This window comes from Pieris rapae, chromosome 22 (assembly GCF_905147795.1).
Source record: "Pieris rapae chromosome 22, ilPieRapa1.1, whole genome shotgun sequence".
NCBI classification, from domain to species: Eukaryota; Metazoa; Arthropoda; class Insecta; order Lepidoptera; family Pieridae; genus Pieris; species Pieris rapae.
This window is the reverse complement of record NC_059530.1, coordinates 6,479,601-6,502,714: the sequence shown is the minus strand read 5'-3', so window position 1 is coordinate 6,502,714 and position 23,114 is coordinate 6,479,601. Positions and strand designations below refer to the sequence as shown.

Sequence of the window (23,114 nt, the reverse complement as noted above, 5' to 3'; positions counted from 1 at the left end):
GTTAAATAATCATCTAAAATTGGAGTAGGTAAAATAAAAGTCGGCATATAAAACACAGTTTATTGGGTACATTAAAAATAGTACATAATTAACATACATACCTGATTCAATCATGAGAAATCTAATACTAAACTGGAATACTCATTTTAAAACTACGAAAATTATAGACGCAGATTAGTAATGCACTCGAAATATTTAAAAAATTAAATGCCGTGTTATTTGCAAAAAACATTTTTATTATTACATTTATTAAAAAAATCGAGATTGTATAAATTGTGACAAAGTTCCAGCGCATTAGCAATTTGCGGAACACGGAGTTTATAAAAAACACTTTCACTGTTAATGTTTTCTTTGAAAAATGCTCATTTTTCTACAAAGCATTTTCACCGGACCTCATTTTTTCTTTTTCTTGTTCTTCTGCGCGGTGTCGGGTGTGTTGTCGGCCTTCCTTTTACCCGCGTTGGCACTTTTACCGGCGTTGTTGCCTGGAGTGTTCGGGTTCACGTTACCACTTTTCTTTTTCTTTTCAGCGCGTTCTTTTTCTTCCAACTCTTGATTTTCGCGTTCAATCAGAGTAATGAGAGTATTGCATCTGAAAATTATTAATGTTGAAAAATTGAAGAGCATGAAAAGGCCTACAAAAGTCAACGACACATGTATAACATTAGATTGTGATAACTTTAAAAACTACGTCGCGGAATTTATTGTTTTCAATACAGTTTGAATCTGTAGAAACCATAAAATATTTGAATGAATTAATTATTGTTTCATACCAGAAGCAGATATATAATTTTACTCAATTTCGATTCCACCTAATATATAAATATTAAATTGGAAGAGTAACAAAATCGCCGCCTCAAGGCCATAAATAATAATAGCGGAAACTTTATTACATACTTCTTACAATTGACTTATTTCGTAATACATTGATAAGATCAGTAATGTCAAATTTTAGAAAAAAATTCGATGTATTCTGTATTGAACGAATTTGTTCGAAATTTGAATTCAATTTGATATTAAAATCTTTTTAAAGATTGTTTAATTCAAATTTCGAACAATGTTTCAATTTAAATTACGACTCGATATATTTTTGTTATAATCTATACTTAATATTGTAAAGAGAAAAGATTTATGTATAAGTAAGTTGTAAAGAATTGGCTCAAAAAGTACTGGGCCGATTTTAAAAATTATTTCAATATTTGAATTCTATATTAAGGATGAATATTCTAAACCTAAATGAAATGTCTATAAAAATTATCCACTGATGTCATTTATTTTGTTATGATTTTGTAGTCCCGAACACAAAGGAAGCCAAGCAATACTCTATGGCAAAATTTAAAAAAAATCTGTGCGAAACCGGAACGGGTCGCTGGCATTCGATATTTAAAAAGATCCAGTTCGAAATTCAAATTTCGTTTGGCTCACCGTCGTTGAAGTTCAACAGCAGTCCGGGACTTAAGGAACCAGTCGAAGCGGAACTGCGAAGCCGCGTGCACGGAAGCTCGCAGCTCTTCGTACACGTTCTCTTTATCGAAGCCCAGCTTGTGGAGCATGCACACTAGGAATCTGTGGAAATGAATCGTCAAGAAAAAAATATATTTACGCGTTTATTTTTTCTTATTATGCATTATCGAATCTAATTTCGATAAACCTAGAAAATTAAATTTTTCTCAATTTTATTAATAGTTGAATTTAAACAACCCACCACCCGGCACCCAGCACCCACTCCCTCAGATATTACTCGTATGCACCCACAAACTCACTCATTCACTCAGATGCACCCACACTCATTCATACACTCACACGTACCCACACACTTATTCACTCTTATGCACCCACACACTCACTCATGCACTCACACACTCACTCATTCACTATTCTTTAAGATTAATAAAAATGCTATCGGAAACTATAATATTTGTTTATAAATGAATATTATATACCTATCCTCTTCTTCGACATAATTCTTGCCCTTATTAGTGCCATAAGAGATCCTCAGCTGATGGAAGGGCGCCCTGTACCGCGCCATTTTGGCGTCTAAGGCCTTCTTGATGGAGGCCCTCCGTTGAATCTTGGCCTCGCCCCTCTCGATCTGCCCCATGATCCTATCTATATCTTGGAGCTCGTGGCACCTTTCCCAGAACACCGCTGAATATTCCATTACCTATAAAAAATTATTACAGTACTTAGCTAAAATTTAATATTGACATAGGTGGATGAAACAAAAATTTTTTCCGTGTTCTTTTGTTGAGAAAATATTAAAAAATCTTAAAAATCAGTGGCTATGGGCTGCGATAACGTCCCTTTTGGCATCCCGTAGGTTCCTGGAAAAAATTACAGCTGTGACCCAAATACCTCTTCCGGCGTCTTCCCCTCCACGTCCTTAGCGATATTCTCGATGTCATCCCTCCCATACTTCTCATTGGCTTTGATGAATTGGTTGAAATCTCGTTTCGTCCAGTTGGTAAATCCTGAAAAAAATTATAACAATCTACAAAAGGGTTCAATACGAGGACATTTGGTTGAGGGGATCGCGGGGGGCGGGGAGTTTATTTTTTCGTGGGAAATGCGCTCCCGCGGCATGGTTGCCTGGAGGTGAAGGGTTATTTGGGACTCGCTACTGTGAATACTAAAACCCCACTAAACCCACTAAAACCCCACGACGCCATCAACAATCGCCCGAGGCAGAACCCCGACAAAATGTATTACCAGACTTAGTTTAAGTAGGAACTCTTTATAAATCAACGTGCTTAAGTCAATCCCCTTAGGCCTGACCCACGTTTATCTAAAAAAGGAAATTAATTTAAAAATTTAATCAAAATCGGTTAAGCAGTTTTTGGCATATCGACGCAGTATTAAGTATTTAAAGTTAATTAAAAAAATATATATATTCTTTCTTCCCTACCTTGAGTCAAAAGTTGTTCCTTCTCCTGGACCTCATCCTCGGCGAGAGCTTCAGCCTCATCTATCTTTCTCTGTTCTTCTCTTTGTATTTTCGCAGCATCCGGGCCCAACTCGGGGTTCCTTGGCACTTTGTAACTGAAATTATTATTTATTTATTATAAAGAAACAACAAATTTGATTTATATTTAATTTGGACCTAATAGTTCGTTTACAGAGAAACAATTCTTCTCACCAAAATAATTTAGGAAAAACTGCAATTAATTTGATTTAAACAGGTAATTATATTGAATATTATGACACTATCTGGTCAATATATTCTCCAAGACTTGTTATATGTATATTTCAAAAAAATATATAAACATTTAAAACAAATAACTTTCATCAGTATAATACTCGAAAGAGCTAATCTAAGCGTACGACCAGACTCCAGAAAATAAACTCCTTAGATGGAAATTGTATTCGTTTTTGCAACTACCTCCCAGTTGTCACTGAATAAATTGAAAACTCGAGAAACGTAAATTAATCAATAAAGTTTAGTTTTTATCAATTATGATTTATTTCATGTTGAATTTGTTAAGATTGATTTATTAATGTAAAAAAAATAATTTATAATTATTTGTCTGTGGAAAAAGGCGCGAACACAACAATTTGCTAATCTTTGATAATCTCACCCCAAAGTCTTCCTGTAATGATAGATTTCCTGATCCAAGAGTTCGAAAAGACGAGGCGGGAAGAACTGGAAGTCTTGAACGATCGGCTGTTTGGGAGGTCGCGGGGCCTGAAACCATTTTAAAATATCTTTTTTTATACAGTTGCTCAAAAAGTGGCGTATTTCAGGGACGTATAGCGTTCGGGATGTGGGCTATTAGTTCTATACTTGACGCTGGCTAATGTACAAACTATATAAAAAAAAAGAAGTTACTCATTTGTTTCAATATCAGATTGAATGATGGGATTCAATAAATAAGTTAGTTTTCAAATTAGTTTTATATATGATTTTATTTCATTTAAGTTATAGTTACATGTTAAATTGAGTTTCTTTTTTTATTGTTTCATATTAGGGTTGCCTGAAGAAATCGATTGTTAGTGATATGGCCGCCCGTTGTCATATGTAACCTACTTACTTTTTTTAAATATGTATATTATGGTACCGAAGTGTAAATAAAATAAATCTATTTATAAGGGTCCAATAAAAACAATTTCCAGCTACAAGAAACTGGGAACCAATTAGCAAAATGAATACAAACAAAACTAAATTCAAGAAAAGAGCGTACAAAATCTTAAAAGGCCGGCAACGCACTCGCGAGCCCTCTAGCATGAGCGGCGGTATCACTTCACATCAGGTGAGCCTCCTGCCCGTTTGCCCCCTGTTCTATAAAAGAAATATTTTACAATTTAATTCATCCATACCTGGACCTTTGGGGCTTTGGGCTCAGAGACGCGAAGGGCCTCTCGGAAATACGCGTCAACCGCATAATTGGCTTTACGCTCCCGCTTCGGTGGTTCAATCCAGTTTCCGATTGGAGCTATCTTCTGCTTCTCCCTGTAGTCCTCGCCTGGAATATGTTTATTGTAAGACTCACACATTCCTGAGGTCGTAGGTTCGATCCCCGGCCGTGCATCAATGGTATACGTGCGCATAACACTCAAACGGTGAAGGAAATCATCGTGAAGAAGAACACGACACCAAAAAAGTCGACAGAGTGTGTCAGGAATGGGCTGATGATAAATATTTGATTGACAGATGATCATGAAACAGAAATCTGAGGCCTAGAACTAAAAAAGATAGTGTGCGACTCATAGTCAGACACTTGGGCCTTTTATTTTTGTAGCTACCCTCCCATTCGTGTTTTTGACAGAGGAAATTATTATTGGGACCTTTTATTTTTGTAACTACCCTCCCGTTTGTGGTTTGCCCGAGTTGACTCAATGGAGCGAAATTAATATTGGGGCCTTTTATTTTTGTAACTACCCTCCTATTCGTGGTTTTGACAGAGTGGACTTCATGGAGCGAAATTAATATGCATGCAGAAATAATGAATCGTCAAACCTTCAAATTGGTACACAGAGTCTGTGGTGGCTCCGGGCGTGTCCATCGAAAACGCCCGAAGCGACGACTCGCCCAAACTCTCCAACTTCTGTTTCAACTCTTCAGTCTGAAATTTAAATAATGAAATTATATAGTTTTAATCTAAACTAAATCAATTTTCTGACGTTAAATACAAAATAAACCAACTAAAATGGAATTGACTGAACAAACTAGAAGAGAAGCAGATAAATTGAGCAAAGTTGTAACACTATGGGAAACAAGAGGCCATAAAAGAAGCAGAAGTAGGCAATTTTAAAGGATGCAAACATGGAAATGGCGGGAAAGACTAAGCCCTAGACGAGATTGGTGTATAATAAAGAAAATGGAGGACAGAGGAGGCCTTTTCCAAGAAAAATATTATATATTGTATATATTTTGTATTCTGATATAATCAATCGATTTTGGTTTGTTCGCTCCATACACATTTTTATGCAGAAAACATTAAAAATAATTTTTAAGATTAAACGTTAGAAAAATATGTTCTTTTCTTGCAAAATGGAAAAGAAATATCGTATGAATTCAATTTTTTTTAATAACGATTAGTTGATTATTAGAAAATAAACTAACGAAAAAACAAAATTGTAATTGTGAGGTTCAAATTGTGGAAATCTTGAGTCTACTTCAAATCATGGCAATATTAAGTATGAAAGTAATGATTTTAAAAACTTGATTATTTTTTCGTGCGTTAAAAATTTACGTACACTTGTAATCCCTCCTAAACTGGTTTGAAGTTTAGTGTACAAAAAACGGCACGAAAAAGAAAATCCTATACAATTGTTAAACCTCCATTTTGTCTTATAATTTAAGTGCTTTTGTAAAATGACGTTTATAGCATTTTAATATTATCATCCAACACTTAGAAGCTTTACCTTAGTCTCTCCCTTAGCGAGTATCGAGTCAATGTCATCATCGGTGATCTCCGAGTCCTTGGATGAAAAGACGTGATTGGCTCCATGTCTGATCATATTCAGCATCTCATCTTTGTTAAGGTGGCTTTTCGTGTCCATAAGGCGACCTGTTAATGGTAAAATGTTGTAAAATAATAATCCTCCACGAATTGGTTAACAAACACAAAATTTCATTTTATTTAACCAAAAATGTGGTTTAAGTATTTTTTTGTTAATTGCCAAAAATGTGGGTATTTCCATTTTTATTGTTATAAATTACCAAAAAGTGGGTTTTTCTTTTTTTTATTGTTATAAATTACCAAAAAGTAGATAATTCTTTTTTTTCTTGTTATAAATTACCAAAAAGTGGGGAATTTTTTGCTTATGCAAATTACCAAAAATGTGGCCAATTAATTATTTTTTGCTGAAAACAAAAAAAATTTTTTTTCTTTTATTGTAAAATATCAAAAATGTAGGATTTTTATGTAGTTTGATGAACTAATTATTTTTCGCATTTTTTTTATATTATATGTAGGTTTTTTAGTATTTGTAGACCAGAAAACAAACTCTACATAGTTACCTGTTATGTAGTTAAAAAAATTTTATATTAAAAATATAAAATCACATTCAAATTATAGGTTACCTTTAGCCTCTATAGATATCACCTAATGGTGGCATTTGACAGCTAGAGGACAATGTGCTGTCAAGTTGCTGTTAGCAAAGAAAGTTATTTTTTTAAATATTTGATTGAGAGACTTAAGTATGTCAAAATCTCATAGATTTTTAAAAGGAGTAAGACCGCTATTGTCTCTTCTCTATAACCTTAAATACCTGATTGAATCACCAATTTGTCCAGTCTCAATTTGACCTCCGCTCGCTCTACGATCTTCTCTTCTACGGTGTTGTCTGTTATCAGACGGAACACACGTACCTAGAAATGGGTATATAACATTTTATTTTATAAAGTTTACTAAACCTGGAATTAGTAGGCAGTGATGCCAGCTAAAAAATAAAATAAATTAATTAAAGTTAATTCGATATATTGTTATATATTTTCTTAAGTCACTAGAGTAATTAAATATTAAAAAATACGTAGCATTTATTTTTTATTGCCCTCAAATGGGTCAAATTTTTCCCTTTCTTGGTGGAGATTTCGTTTAATAGCAACACTAGTGGAATGTTAGAATTCTACAGAATGGAAAATCAGAGATTAAGTCAGTGTCAATTGCATAATCTATTAATGTCAACTTGTGTTAGAATAAATTATCCGAATTGACCTGTCAATCTTCTGGATCTGCAACCTGGATTTTCTTGCCATGATTTTCTTCAGCGTTTGAGGGGTACAAACGATCTATGCGTTAGTGACCAACCTGTTTCATCTGCCCAATCCTGTGGGCTCTGTCCATAGCCTGTAAGTCCATTTGTGGGTTCCAGTCGGAGTCATAAATGATGACCACATCAGCGGAGGTGAGGTTGATCCCCAGACCACCAGCCCTAGTGGATAACATGAACACGAATTTATCACTGCCCTCCGCATTGTATTCCTCAATCTGTCTGTTCCTATCTTCGTGTGGCGTTTGACCGTCCAAACGGCAGTACTGGAATATTCAAAAATATTTATTTTTGGATCCGTATTAAAAGTACAATCGATGCTGTCTTACGCCCGAACCCATTAATTAATCCAGAAGACTGAAAACAATCTGAGACCGTGATAGTCTAACGGTCTCCTATCCCAATAACCAAACCCTACGAAGCCAATCCATTTTTGGCGACGGATAGAATGCATATCTTCGTTCTTTACACTCATATTTGATAATAAAAATAAATCCAAATAAAGTAAATAAAACCGTACGAATAATATTAAAATAAACAACAATGATTAAAACATCAAATAACTTTTTTATATTTTAAAAACTTGTGTAAGTTAAAATCTTAAGATAGGATATTGGCACAGTTGAACTGTCATTTTCATACAAAGGTATATCTAGTAGTATATCTACATATACAGATCCGACCTACCATGGATAGCTTGTATCGACAGTTGGCAATTACAATCCATCCATTGGTTATTGGCACACTTTTATGAATATTTGTACTTAGATTTCTATCTCAGATGGTCAAAAATGGATTGAGATAGGTTATTGGATTTGGGCGTTGACAACAGTAATAAATTAAACGACCGGTAAAAGAGAGCAAAAAAATAATGGCAGACTATTGGTATATAGAAACATCTGGAAAAAGTTCTTCACCTAATCTGGAACTATAGAACCAGATGGAAAAGCCAAAAAAATACCTTAAACTGTCTCCAAAGACAGTAGTCCTCCAAGATATCCAGCATCCTCGTCATCTGGGAGAATATCAGCACCCTCGATTGCTGTTCTTGCAGTTTCGGGAGCAACTTGTCCAAAATGGCCAATTTCCCACAATTATACACCAAGTGCTCGTCGGTGGTGTAGGGCGGTCCGGGTTCGGCTCCGTCGAATAAATATGGGTGGTTGCAGCATTTGCGAAGTTGCATGAGAATGTTCTGAAGACGCATTTTTTCGACTTTACCCGCGCCGTTTACTGAAAGAAAAACACAAGGCTAATAAAATCACATCCCTGAAATCGTAGGTTCGATCCCTGGCTGTTAACCAATGGACTTTCTTTCCATTTAACATTCGCTTACACAGTGAAGGAAAAAATCTTGAGGAAACCGGCTTGCCACAAAGCCTGATTGACATCATGAAACAGATACAGAAATCTGAGGCCCAGGCCTAAAAAGGTTTTAGCTGCACTGATTCATTTATTTTATTAAGAAAAAAAAACTGCTGGGAAAACCAATTTTTGACTATTAAACAACTTTTTTAAAATAATGTGGGGCGGCAAGCAAGCCTAAGGTATGCCCAGGGCCAGATATCGCAGCCCATGGACACGCATATAGTGGCATTATCAGCCTTTGAGGGAGAAGTATACTCTTTCATTCAAATGAGTCGATTTTCCACAACCAGAGGTATAATACTAACCGACATCAATATCCTTCATCAGAACCTTCGTATACCATTCCCTCTGCATCTTACTCAAGCCAACGTAGACTTTCACTTCCTTCTTAGGCTTCAACTTTTTTTCAACTTCAGCTTTGAGACGTCTCAATAAGAATGGTCTAAGGACGGCGTGTAATCGAGACACAAGTTGATTATCTCCAAGAGCCGCATTCGTGTTGAACCATGCATCAAAATCCTGGAGAGAGTCGAAAATGTTATTATATGTAAGTAAGTAACATAAATTAAATAGATTAGGTACTTAAAATCTTCCCAACGTCCACAGTATAAAAAGTGTAATGGACGGAGCTAAACACGGTATGCAGAATAGGGGAGAGATGCTACTGAGCCCTAGGAGTTGATTCATAGACATTACACTCACTCATTTACTCACATCACATACACTCACACCTACACAATCATTCATAACACGCACGCACGCACCCACCCACACACTCAATCACACGCACCCATCCACACATTCACTCACACACACCCACTTATGCACACATATGAAAAATATTATGTGCTATGCTAGTGTTGACTAGATTATAGTAGAAATAATGGACTAATTTTTTAAGAAAAAATAATGACGCCAAAAGTAATTTTTTTAATTTTTACTAAGGCTTAACTTTAATATATGTAAAAAATAAATACTGCAAACGAAATACTTACATCAGAACTGTTAAAAACATCAGGCAAGAGGAAGTTGAGCAATGCCCAAAGTTCATGTAAATTATTCTGAAGCGGAGTTCCAGTTAACAACAGGCGGTTCATACTTTTGAATTCTCTCAATAGTTCAGATAACTTGGATTTTTCATTCTTAATTCTGTGAGCTTCATCAATCACCATATACCTCCAGTTGAATTTCTTAAACACTGACTTTTCTCTTATTATCATCTCGTATGATGTTATGCATACATCCCAGTTTCCCGGCATCAGAGTTTCTCTGATAAAGGTATTCTGAAATAGTGTTAAAGGATGATGAAAATGGTTTTTCTTTTATTACTAGTCTTGAACAATAAAGTATGGTGGCTAAATAGGATCCTAATCAGACAGTAAGTACGACTTGTCATAGATTTTGGGTCTATATGCATACCTTGGTTGCGATTCAATTACATAAACCACACAGATCAAAGATTATATTTTAAAGTGGTCACTTTAATAACTATGCAGGCCACAGCAATTTAATTTTCCAATAAAAACTATGCGAAATTAGATATTGCAAATGATATGAATGAAGACTATAAATAAATCAATTATTTATATTAAAAATTACTATACTATATTTATAAACATAGTAAATAAAAACAAGTTTCTACTCAACTTTTGTTATCATGGGAATGTTTCATTACATTATCTATCAAATTTTATTGAAATTAATGGTCAGCTTACTGTAGTCAATATGTTTGTTATTGTTAACAAAGACTAAATAATATATACTTATAAACTAATGAAACCAATACAATAAATAATAACTAAGGTAATGTTCTATAAAATAATTTTGTAAAAATATCTTACTCTTGTTTCTTGATCACCTATGAGGCACACAGCTTTTAAGGATGGACACCATTTTTTAAATTCGTTCATCCAGTTTGTAAGTGTTGATTTTGGCACAATGACAATATGAGGTCCTGCAGCATTCCTAAAAACAAAGTATATATATAACTAACTAGATAAAACTTTGTTTCACCTTGTTTTTTGGTGTATATTTGTGTCAAAACTTAATAAAATTTGTTAAACAAGAGATATTAGATCTCATACAGTAGCTATGAAACACAAACTTCTGAATGCATCTATAATTATATGATAAGGATAGTAGTAAAGATATAAACAAGTTTTTTAACTTTAACTGTATTGAAATGTATGAAATAAACTGTTTTAATCAAGTATATATAAAAATATGTCTAACTCACTTGAAATTCTTCATATAGCCAAGCAAGGAAATAGTTTGCAAAGTCTTTCCTAGACCCATTTCATCAGCCAATATACCATTAATACCATTTTCATACAATGATATCATCCAATTGAGACCTCTTACTTGATAATCTCTCATTTCACCATTTTTAATGTATGGTGGCGATGCTTCAAATCTAAATATGCTTTTTTGTTTAGTATTTGTTTCTGCAAGCAACTCTTCATCTTCTTCTTGTTCTGTTTTACGGTGCCGGTTGCTATAATAAAATAGTTTTGTATTAGAATTTTAACTTCAAGCTACAATTAAAATATAACATAAATACTTACTCTCCTGGACTTGCTTCAATTTCTTTGTTCTTTTTGGGCCTGCCAGCTTTCGGTTTAGGAGGGCTACTAGTAGTTTTAGTATTGCTCATAAAATGCGAAAAGATTTCGGTCTGCTTCAGTAAAAAATCAAATCTCTTTGAACGATCCGTTTCAATTTTACTCTCGAAATCGCCCTCTTTGCCTCTAGACGATGTTGTATCGCTAGACGAGCCATTCTGCAATTTAAAAGAGAAATTGTAATTGGTGAAGTAAGTTGTCTATGAAGAATGTATTACTAAAACATAATAGTGGCTATTCATGAAAACACTACAATACATACAGAGTTGTCGCCAACATCCGCAGTTTCCATGGGTTCCTCGGCTTGAGACATTTAAACAGCGTTCAACAAACCCTAGCCAGTATAAAATAATCAATTACTTATGACTTGAATTAAGTCATAGGTATTATTTGATAAAATTGTATATCTTTAAAATTTGTATTTATTAATTTGTGTAAAAAAACCTGAATTTGCGTTATTTTAATTCTAAAACAAGAGACGACAAGTACAATTGAATGTAGACAGACGATGAGCCGCGAATCGAGCTCTGCAGCTTGCCTGCGAAGTTGCCAGTTGCCACTTACCATTTGACGTTTGCCAAACTGCGGTGCTTGGCAAACGTCAATGGCACTGGGTATTGTTTAATCATATTTTTTAAGAAAAGGTATCATAATAGACGCCCTTGCGCTAGCCGCGGGAAAAGCGCCAACAGCGAGATTCTATTTTAAAAACAAATCGGGCGTCTCCTGTGATACTCGAGCCTCGGCTTGGGCCGTCGTTGGCTTGAGGTAGGCAATCGCCTGAAGGGCAGGATGGAAGCTCACTGTAGTGAGCGAAGTACGCAGTATCAGTAAAGGTTCTTGCCTTCCCCTGTGAAGGCAGTTTTTGAGAGTAGTGGTATATTATTAGCTATCATTTATTGATGTCAAAAATACATAATAATATACGCTTTTGGGTTCTCGCAATCCATTGAATTTTCATTGCAGTGTTGGTCGATGATTTATGCGCAAGACTGAAGACTCCTGTCTCCTGACAATAATAATATTTTTGGCTACACAAACTGACACAATTGAACATTACAATTTTATGACATTTCTGATAATTTGATTTTGATATTTCGATTTCCGACATTGTTAAGTTCACTTTGTGGTTATCTGTGATCAGAGTTATTTTTTTAATTTATTTATTAGCCGTGATCTGAGTAAACTGTTGAAGTGTTTACAGTTTAGGTTATAATTTTGTGTATACATTTGCATTGCCAGAGTAAATCATGTATTGTACTTAATATTAATATATAAATAATTGATAAATGTAAATATATCATATTGCATTCATAATTGAGAAGATCTTCTAAAATTATAAGGCTCAACATAGTTTTAGCATGGCCTTTTACAGGAATTTAATAAAATATTATGTCTTACATAAGTGCTCTAAGCATTCTACACTTATAAGATTCCCTCTGCATCAACCCGTGCCATTTACTTCCAACATTTACAGGAAAAACTTTAATACAAGCTCCAATCACTGTGTTAAAATGTTCATGGAAAAAGAAAATAAATATGCTTATGAGATTATGGAAAAATGTGGATATGCTACCCAACTTAAAAACATTTTATCATTGAATACTATGTTAACACAAGATGATGATTTTCATATCTTGATAAATAAAGATTGGTCTAAGGAGTCTACTTCAGAAATATTTAGAGTATTTCCATTAATTGCCTTGTACTGCTCAAAAAATAATATCTGTATCTCTAATGCAATATTTGACAATTATATTGATTCTTTAACAGATAATATTGAAAAAAGCACAAATGAGGAATTAAAATCACATTTTTTTACTCTATCTGAATTTCCAGAGACTGCATCAATAAGAACCAGAAATTATGTGGAAGTATGGGCAGCATTAGATGATGCCTGTATGAATAGATTTAAAGATTGGTCTTATGATGAAATTCTCTCTTTCTGTGCATTGTTTTATAAGCTAAGTGCAACTAAAGCATCTGATTTTTGTTATAAAGGCATTCAAAAATTAACATACAGAGCAAGTAAATTAAATAAGTCACAACTTGTACAAACATTTTTCTTTATAGCTGCAATGAGGTTTTCACCTCATGATATGCATGGTATGGAACTTGCTGTAGAGAAACATTTTGATGAAATGAGCATAGACGAGTTAGCCATAGTGTCTATGGGTTTCTTCAAGAGTAAAGTTCCAGTTAGAAGCATGTCTTTAGTATCAAATATTATTGATAGAATTTGTGAAAATGTAAATACTATTAATGAAGTAACACTTGCTGCTTTGCTTAAGGTTATTCGGCTTTCACGAAAGTTTCCTATTGATAATAAAATATCCATGTTTCTTGACATATTGCAGTCTCAAGTTCCACGTCTCTCAATTATGTGTAATGTACACATAGCGTTGCTTGCAAGCAGTACTCTAACAAAACATGAAGGCTGTCTTTTTAACATTGCTAACACTGTTTTATCAAACATGTCTGAAACACGTATAAAAGATATGGAACGGTTGGTGCTAACATTTGGAACTCTTAACATGATCCCTGATACTAAGGAAAATTTTATAGAAAAAGTTATTGAAGAATTAAGAAAATCAGACCGAGAAAATGAAATAAAAACTCATGGTCGATCATTTGCATGTTGTGTAGCATATCTGGGCCTATTGGGATATTATCCTATTGACCTGATGGAAAAAGTATTAAATAAAGAATTTCTAGAAAACACTTATGGAAAATACTGCCTGGCATATGGTCGAGAAATATTAACTATACATAACTTAGTTAAAATATTTCACAAAGAAAAGTGTTTGGAAGTTCTCACAGAAAAAGAAGCTGTAACATTAGCTAAAAGATATACTGATTATATTCCAGATAAAAATTTTCATAAACAGTATAATGTTACTGAAAAAATGTTTTTAGATCTTAGAAACGTTGTAGAAACTACTAGAGGGGGACCAGATTATGTTACTGGACAACATATTCTTACTCATCACCAACGAGGAGGTACTACTATTTGGTTTTCTACAAAGCACATATAATTTTTTTAATCAATTATGTAATTGTATATGTATGTTATTTTTGGAATATAATATAATTATATTCCAAAAATAACAATTACGTCTTAAACAAACTGACTGAGCTAAGATTGTGTGACAAATTCTAATGGAACTTTTTCTTTTTTCAGATATAATAATCTGTGATTCTCAAAATGACAATCCTGTTGAAGTAAAAGATATCTTTAAATTTGGCAAGCTTAATCCCGCTCCTAATGATAGCAATACATGGATAGTGTTAGTTATAGCTGGACGAAATGTAATGCTTCATAACTCTGATGAGCCATGTGGTCATTTATTATCTAAAATTAGGGAGCTTAAAGCTATGGGATACAAATCTGCACCAGTAAGTATAAAATCTTTCTTATAAAACATCTATAAATGTAAGTTTTACTGACTGATTGCTGAAAACCACTTATAAAATGGAATGAACAATATTTCTGAGTTTCTAAAGGAGAAACAACACATTTTTTCTTTTGTGGTTCACTATACTTCAGGTGTTTTTTTTAAAATACATATTTATTTTTCAGGTGATCTGGAATGTTTATACAAAACTTAACACTTTTGAGGACAAACAAGAATACATAAATAATATAATTACTGAAGCCAAATCTAGGTAATAACAAGCAAATAGTTGGAAGTGTTAATAATTAAATCTTGATGTCTGCTCCACAACTGAGGATATTTTCACCTTCATTATGTGGAAACACCTGCCTATTGAAGTATTTATACAGATGATAATCTTAGACTACCAATTCCTAAAAGGCCAGCAAGATGAGTAGGGTCTGTACGGGTTGACACTCAATTCATTGCTACAGTTACATCTTAATATATATATTTCTTGTGTGCGTGTGTATGTGACTGAACTCCTCCTAAACGACTGGACCGATTTAGACGAAATTTTTTGTGTGTGTTCAAGGGGATCTGGGAATGGTTTAGATTCACAATTTTGTCCGCTGGACAATGTTTTTTTAATTAATTTTCAATTTATTAGTTGTTGTTGATTTTGGAATGTTTTACATTGGATCCGACAGACGGCGCTACCATCGCAGTGTCAAATTTTAAATAATATTCGAATTTTAATTTTAGTCTGTCCCGAAATTTAAAAAAGTTTTGTTATCATTGTGTTATATCGTGTGTGACCATGTGCTGTATCGTTAGATATTGTCATAACATTTGAATAATAATTTTCATCAAAATGGCTTATTAAAAATTGAAATTTTGAAATTAAAGACGTGTAGACAGGACAACGTCTGTCGGATCCGCTAGTTATCTTATAAAATCAACCAAAAATTCCTAATTTTCACCTTGCAATGTCTTGTTTATGTAAATAAGATGTGTTAATAATTTGTTACTAAAATAAAATATTATTTATGTGATAATTTGTCTACTTTTTTGTTATCTGTGAAAAGTGACAGTTAAGTAGACTATAAAAAACATAATTTTTTTGTCTATTATTTAATACTCCCTAATGTTTCCTTATATGAGTGGTTAATAAAAACTATACAAAACAAATCTTTATCTTATATTTTGTACATATTAATTTTTATAATTATGATATTTTGAAATCTTATTACACATTTTAATGGATCTTTTAAAATTCATATTATAATCCAACTTATATTTTCAATAATATACAATGAATATAAAATACAGCATGTAAAGCTTAATAAAAATTATTACTTAACACAAATTCTTTACACGTGAAATATAAGCATGTCTGAAACTTACATGGGCGCTAAAACCAAAGTTATAATAACACTATTTTATTCTTGTTTTCCGTCAATTTATTTATATACATGATTTTTCTTGTATATGGGTAACTCTTGCGCTAACTCACTCAGCGTACTGCGCCGCGCAATGAGCTAAATCATTGTTGTTGAGAGCTGACAGTTGACGTATGAATTTGATTAATACACAGAGCCTGTAGTCAAAAATTCTTAGACAGGTAGTCAATAGACATTTTTTTTAATTCGTATCCACTAATCATACAAATTAATTTGGTGTGATAACCACTGCTAAGTAACTTTGACTATGGCAGGTATAAAAATTGAATTTCAAATGTACAATTTTCGCAAATCTAAACGCAATAAACTAAACTGAATTGAATTGAAACCAAACAAGACTTATCATTAAGCTAGATGTATGTCAAAAACGAATTGGAATTATTCATACGTTTATTGTTCAGCGTCAATAAGTCGTAAGTCTTGACTTTGAATCTTATTCTGAATCTCGACTGCGTGACTCCTCAACAATGTTGAAAAGTGAGTTAATATAGTGCAATCAAGTGAGTTAGACCAAATACGCATACCCATACCATTTTTACTCTGTAAGGTGGAACACATTGGGTTGCGGTGTTACATTCGTTATAACGGAATCTCCGGATCAAGAGGAGTTTCCGTTCTCACCGTTATCTTGGAAGCTGTTGGAATTTACTGAAAACGGCGCTCCTAAGCCATATAAATGACCACTGGAACTCTCAATGTTGTCATCAAAGAATATCTAAAACAATAAAATTTATATTCATATTAAATTGTTAATAAAACTCAATGAGTGAGAATGTAAAGCAAAAGACGCGGGACAGCAAGTCAAACTGATTTTAATTGACATAAAGTATTATGACGGGTTTCAACGCAAAAAGAGATGACGTTGACCAATCAGAATCGAACAAAATGACGCCATGAGACGTCATTATAGTTCCGTCCAATCAAAATCAAACACACGGTTTCGTATTCGTATTACATTAGCAGCCTGTTACAGTTTTTTCCGACCCAAAAACTTTGTTAGTAACTAACGGTACGTCATTAAACAATCAATAATACTTTGGGCCAAATAATCAATATTAAAGAAATAATAATCTTTAGCTATCAGGTCAGTTTAAAACAACAATTTTATTAACTGCGATTTCTTATTGTAATTAAATAAAATTAAAAAAAAAATCATATACAATAAAAATTAACTATAAATAAATATAAATAGATAGATATCTTTAAGATTAATGCCTTTATTTGACTTAGTACGCAGTAGAAACTGTTTTCTGTCCCGGTACGAGAGATTGACGCTTTTATTGTATAAAGAATTATAAAAAAAGTATTATTCTTACTTCCTTTATCTTGAAAAAAGCCATTCCAGTTAAATGAGAGTCGGATCCTGCCTGATGCTGCGGCCCAACCCTTCGTAACTCCAGCTGATCAGCTACTTCTTGTAAACCTCCTTTCAAATTTTTGCACAGTTTCATCAAGTACTGAAAATAATTTATTTAGGTGTTCAATATGTAGGCTCTCTACTATTACCCCCTATGGGTAACTGACAAGACTGAGCGAATCATTTTAAAAAGTATTGGATTTTGATTTTAATTCTTCTTTCTGAAGATTGAGGTTGGACTATGAGGTTTGATTCCCTGTAAACAGTTGTCCCGATAGAAAACTTCCTCATATAATAAAGTAAGTAAGTTATTGGAAAATTAGAAGTCTGTTCCCATTTGGAGATTGATTCTGACAAGTTAAGTAACGATATCTAGAACGAGTTGTATAATTATACAACTCATTCTAGTTATATTGACATAAATCATGCCTTTATTAATAGAAAATAAATGTAAATTTAGATTTAACAAATTAATTTTGTCTTCTTACCGATATGCCTTTATATATAAAATAAATAGCCACAAAGGAATTAATAATATAATAATAATAACTCTTTATTTACAACACAATAACACAAAACAATTGAAAAATTAAATTTAATGAAGGACATTCCTAAATATAACTACATAAAGGTAAAAATAATAAAGGTTTATAATAATACTTACTTTGACATCATAGACAGTTGGAAAATATAATCTTAGACTTTCAAAAAAGTCATTTTCATCCTGCGGCAGGTTTTGATCTGTGAGTAACTTCAGCAAATATCCAAAATCATATCCAGAATGAAAACTGAGCCATTTGATGTTATCCATTAGCACAAGACCTGTCCAAAAAGATTTTAAATATTTATTGTAAATCAAGAAAAAATTGTTTAATTTGCCTTCAATAACAAAGTATAAAATAATAATATTTATTTTATTCTATTGCCAAGAGAATTATGATATTTTATTGAAGTTTAATTTTTAAAAAATAACTACCAACATGTTAGTCCTGTTGTTCAAAGTCTAATTGAATATCAAACAAAAGCATTTTTTTTATCTGTTGCATTCCTCAAATTCTAAAGGTAACATACAGAAAATAATACATGTAGGTACACAAACAAATTATATTAACTGTTATTGTTAAATTTTTTTAACTAAACTATATATATAATTTTTTTACATGACAATGTTAACATCATAAATTCTTAGATTACCTGATGTCATAAGTAGTTCAGCAAACTCTAATGGCTCAATTCCATCTTCTTCATGTTTTCTAAACTGAAGACCTGAATTTTGTAGCAAATCAATTGAATCTTGAGCATACATGTCCTCCCTGAAAATTATATACTACCCTATTACTCAAACATATTAAGTTTTATTACAGTGTTAATCAAAGTGTAAAGTATGAATGCTGTTATTAAGACTGATTTTATTTTGGAGAAGGTGGCGATAAGTATATAAGTTTTAACAAATTTAACACTTTTAAAGCGGCACATAAATACAAAAATTCATGCTTTACAATTTGACATACCTATGGCAAAGTAATGACAGTGATTCTAGTACATTATTTAGAGGTCAATTTCATTTTAAACTAAGTAGGTGTATAGGCAGGATAAAAGGATAGTTAAGCATAACTTATGATACGAAAAAAAAGGATTATAAATTTAAAATTATGTTTACTTGTACAGATGTGTAATCGGATCAAGAATTAAGGATGGAAATTAATAGACGCCTTGTTCCCCTTGTAGATATGACATCTGGTGCTCAATTACTAATAAATATGTTTAGGCGCTATGCACCAACACTAGGTTACCAATAGAGCAATAGATTATACAAAGCATAAGCTTTGCTTTTTTTATATAAATAATTTATTTCCAAAATGTTGGTATGCACATATTAAATACAAAGTAATGCCAAAATATTTGAATAAGTACTTACTGTAAGTTGAACTTAAAATTAAATTGCCATGTTGTGTAACCAGGAGGAGTTTTTCCATTTTCATCCATGAATGTTAGGCCAAGTTGGATAATTCTCAGCAAATCAACATTACATCTAAAAATAATTTAAAAGTATGAGACATGAACAAAATTTTCATTTATTTAAATTTTTAGTCCTTATTAGTAGTAAGTTGAAGGTAATTAAGACTAAGTTCAAAACCATTTTATAGCAGTAATATTATTTAGTAAAGGCAAAATTTAATTTACATACAACTTTTTCACTGTTCTGATAAGAAAATTTCTTTGAAATTATACTAGGTAATGAACAAGGTAGTAGTAAATTATTCCTAAACTTGTCTACTTTGCATTAACCTTTACCTTAATAACTGATACTGGTAATCTGCAGTTGATCGAAATTCTCCAATAGGTCTAGCCACAACCCCAGGAAACTCTGTGTCCATAGCAACCCAGTGATATTTTTGAACAATCTGTAAGGGTAATCTGTACTGTAATATATTTTGTTTTCCATAAAAGTTCATAATTATATTATAAACTTTGTTTAGTTTTGATGTACAATATATAACACTGATTTCGCTATCTATCTAATCCAAACATCTATTATGCATTTCCTAGTATGGATTTTGTGAAATATTATGAATAACCTTACTTGTCGTATTATTTGAAACTCCTCGTGTAAATTGTGGTTCCATACATCTTTAATACCACAGTTCTCCGCTCCTGGTAGTTGCGAAAGTGAACCAAAGCTAGCTGCAGGCATCTAAAATGAGTTTTTATTAGTAAGTGTTTTAGCAAGTGCTAACATGTGAGTTAAACCTCAGCTATTGAAGGCTAAATAGATTGTTATTTAATTAGTACAACTAGCCTTCAAGAACTTATCCTTTTCTTGCTGAATAGAGACTTTTTATGTTTGATTTCGTCAACGTTTTTTAAGAATTACAAGAGTGTTGTGTAAAGGCTATGGAACATTTATAAAAAATTTGCAATGCGTATTATTGAGAAACACTTAACACTTCTAATTTTAATAAAGAAGTTGCGAAAACAATAATTAATACTAAGAAGCCAAAACATTAAAACAGACTACACAGATACACATGTCACGTTGACATAATTAAAAATGTGTTCTTACAACTAACGTCATAAGTCAGTCAAAAAAAGTGCTTACCACAGATGATTAATAATAATAATCTTAATAATCTTTATCATTTGACTAAGTAACTTTTCGACAGTTCGTGAAGAATAAGCAATATTCAAACCCGGGACTTAACGCGAAGCCATGACTTCCGTATGTCCAATCTAATATGCGCAAATGCTTTTTATTTGTAATAAACCAATACCTCCAGACCCTTATTGTAAAATATATATAACATTTTTAATTTGGTAGAGAGATACTCATTATAATCATTATACACAACATACATATATTATAAACCATTGACTGAGGTTCTTGCTGCCCGCTCTGGACTTTACAGCGTTATTTATTCATACTTACGCTGTTTTGATAGTAGGCAGTAGTAAGTAAAAGCAAACATATGGTGCTACAACCCTTTGAGGTCTGGGCCTCAGATTTCTGTATCTGTTTTATCATCATTTCTTAATCTAATAAGCAAGTAGGTGACCAACCTTCTGTGTATGACGCACGCCCTCGATTTTGAGTTTAAGGCAATCCGGTTTCCTCATGATTTCCTTCACCGTTCGAGCGAATGTTGAATGCTTAAATAAAAAGTATGTATATTGGTGCACAGCTGGGGAACGAACCTTAAACCTCAGGGATGAGAGTCGCACGCTGAAGCCACTAGGCCAACACTGCTTATACCTGCCACAACCTTTTAGGTCTATTTATTTGTGTTTTGAATAGGCAACTACTGCCTGACACTTTCTTAGCTCTAAGGCACGCCTGTTTCATGCTAATAAACAGAAAGTGCATTTTTTGCATAAAGGGGTTCGAAACTATGACGTCTGGGATGAGTTGCACGATGACATTAATACGTCAGCACAAAATAAAAAAATATCTGTGTCCACAAATCTTATAAATAGATCATGAGATATTGTGATAGCGGGCCACCAGCTCTCTGTCCCAGAAAAAAAAAGAAAAAAAACCTCATTGCACATTTAAAAAAAATTTTGTTACATAAGGCTAGAATTCCCTATCATATATTAATGACAGACAATACCCAAAAGTATGACCTGGTGCATCAGCGTCAGTAAAATAATGCAACAATAGAATAAGGTTTAATGAATAAATTTATTCGTTATACGTATGTATTAACTTGACTTAACAGTGCTTGTTTCATGTTCCTAACATCAGCACTATGCAAAAAATTCAGTTTTGGATCGCGCAGCCCGGACATACAACGACCAATATTTAAGCCTTGACTTGATTAAGCTATCGCAGAATATGCTTAAAGGGAGTATTAAATACATATATCCATAGCGCACTACCTGCAAACCCCACATACGCACCTTCATGTACATCCTCTCACTTTTACACAATCATAGCCAAATTAGGTATTACTTAGTTAAATGTATTGAATATTTTATTATTTTTTCTCTTAGGTAAGCGTTTGAGCCTTTTTGTAAATACGTATTCCATATTAGGCTATATTTTAGTGTTATTGTATCTATATTTAATTTTTGGTAGCTATTACCAAACAAATAAATAAAAACAAGGTGAAGTACTAGGTAACCTAAGTAACGATTACGTATACATTAAAGTATACAGTGTAGTCCAATTGAATTAATTATGGCCAGACATCTAAGGCAGGCTTCACGCTTTAACTTCACCGTATCATTAATATATTTTGACCAATAATTTTCCGGACGACATTATGTATAAAACAATTAAACACAGTGCTCATTGCCGCGCATCTCTTTGCGGAACCAGCCACCAGTAGAGATATTTTCATTCGAAACGACTAACGCCCGAAACGCTTAATGCAATAACCTATCTCAATACATTATTGACCATCTGAGATAGATACCTTAATCCGAATTTAGATAAAAGTGTGCCATTAACCAATCTACGGATTGTAATAGCCATCTTTCGATACAAGATATCCATGGAAGGTCGGATCGGTGTATGTGGATAGGCCTTTGTATGAAAATGACAGTTCAACTGTGCGAATATCCTACCTATATTATATAGTTTTAAGCATAGATATGTATATTTCAATATACATACATATAATATGTACGGTTTTATTTACTTTATTTGGTTTATATTAATTAATTATCAAATATGACTAAAGATCGAAGAGTTTGCATTCAATCTGTCGCCAAAAATGGATTGTCTTCGTTTTAATTATTGGGATGCGGATAGGAGATCATTCGACTGTCACGGTCTGATTTCAGATTGTTTTCAATCTAAAATTGTGGATTAATTATTGGGTTCGGGCGTAAGAAGCCTACAAGAATAGAGCGTTCCATTCTCAAAAAGGTGCAAGCACCTCTGCGTTGCAAGTGTCTACGAGCAGCGGTTAGTATTGTATTATAAACTAGCGACCCGCCCCGGCTTCGCACGGGTGCAATGCTGATACTAAATACACTACAGAAAATCTGTAAACGTTGTATATAAAAATGTGGGTTACCCATAAGAGATAGACATATACCATCACGGACTTTTCTGTAGACCTTTTCAATGTGTACAATACTTAGTGCATTATTTTGATAAAACTCGTAGGGTTCAGCCTGCGTTTGCAATGTAAGCGGAAAAAATGTAATTATATACGACATCACATTAGAAACCTCAAAAATAACAGTACTTCTCCATTATTTAATGGATGTT

The 23,114-nt window shown here is 33.0% G+C and overlaps 3 protein-coding genes across 3 annotated transcripts; 1 reads left to right on the top strand and 2 right to left on the bottom strand.

The window, feature by feature from the left end:
- Positions 1-46: 46 nt before the first annotated feature.
- LOC111001979 (chromatin-remodeling complex ATPase chain Iswi) lies at positions 47-11,726 on the bottom strand. The gene is made up of 18 exons (XM_022272063.2): positions 11,464-11,726; positions 11,145-11,359; positions 10,817-11,074; positions 10,422-10,545; positions 9,576-9,863; positions 8,886-9,099; positions 8,174-8,445; positions 7,251-7,478; positions 6,712-6,811; positions 5,863-6,008; positions 4,955-5,060; positions 4,315-4,460; positions 3,576-3,682; positions 2,906-3,039; positions 2,356-2,471; positions 1,944-2,164; positions 1,426-1,566; positions 47-592 (listed from the first exon to the last, which is right to left on the bottom strand). Exons 1-18 carry the CDS (start codon positions 11,512-11,514, stop codon positions 394-396), a joined length of 3,066 nt encoding a protein of 1,021 aa, XP_022127755.1. The 5' UTR covers positions 11,515-11,726; the 3' UTR covers positions 47-393.
- A 634-nt stretch (positions 11,727-12,360) lies between these two features.
- On the top strand, positions 12,361-15,072 carry LOC111001980. Its single transcript, XM_022272065.2, has 3 exons — positions 12,361-14,201; positions 14,383-14,597; positions 14,782-15,072. Exons 1-3 carry the CDS (start codon positions 12,563-12,565, stop codon positions 14,869-14,871), a joined length of 1,944 nt encoding a protein of 647 aa, XP_022127757.2. The 5' UTR covers positions 12,361-12,562; the 3' UTR covers positions 14,872-15,072.
- A 748-nt stretch (positions 15,073-15,820) lies between these two features.
- Positions 15,821-20,420, bottom strand: LOC111001981 (CCR4-NOT transcription complex subunit 7). The gene is made up of 8 exons (XM_022272066.2): positions 20,196-20,420; positions 19,980-20,090; positions 19,691-19,800; positions 19,314-19,427; positions 18,590-18,708; positions 18,060-18,217; positions 17,355-17,495; positions 15,821-16,753 (listed from the first exon to the last, which is right to left on the bottom strand). The coding sequence occupies exons 2-8, from the start codon at positions 20,088-20,090 to the stop codon at positions 16,637-16,639; spliced, it is 870 nt and encodes a 289-aa protein (XP_022127758.1). The 5' UTR covers positions 20,196-20,420; the 3' UTR covers positions 15,821-16,636.
- Positions 20,421-23,114: the final 2,694 nt, after the last annotated feature.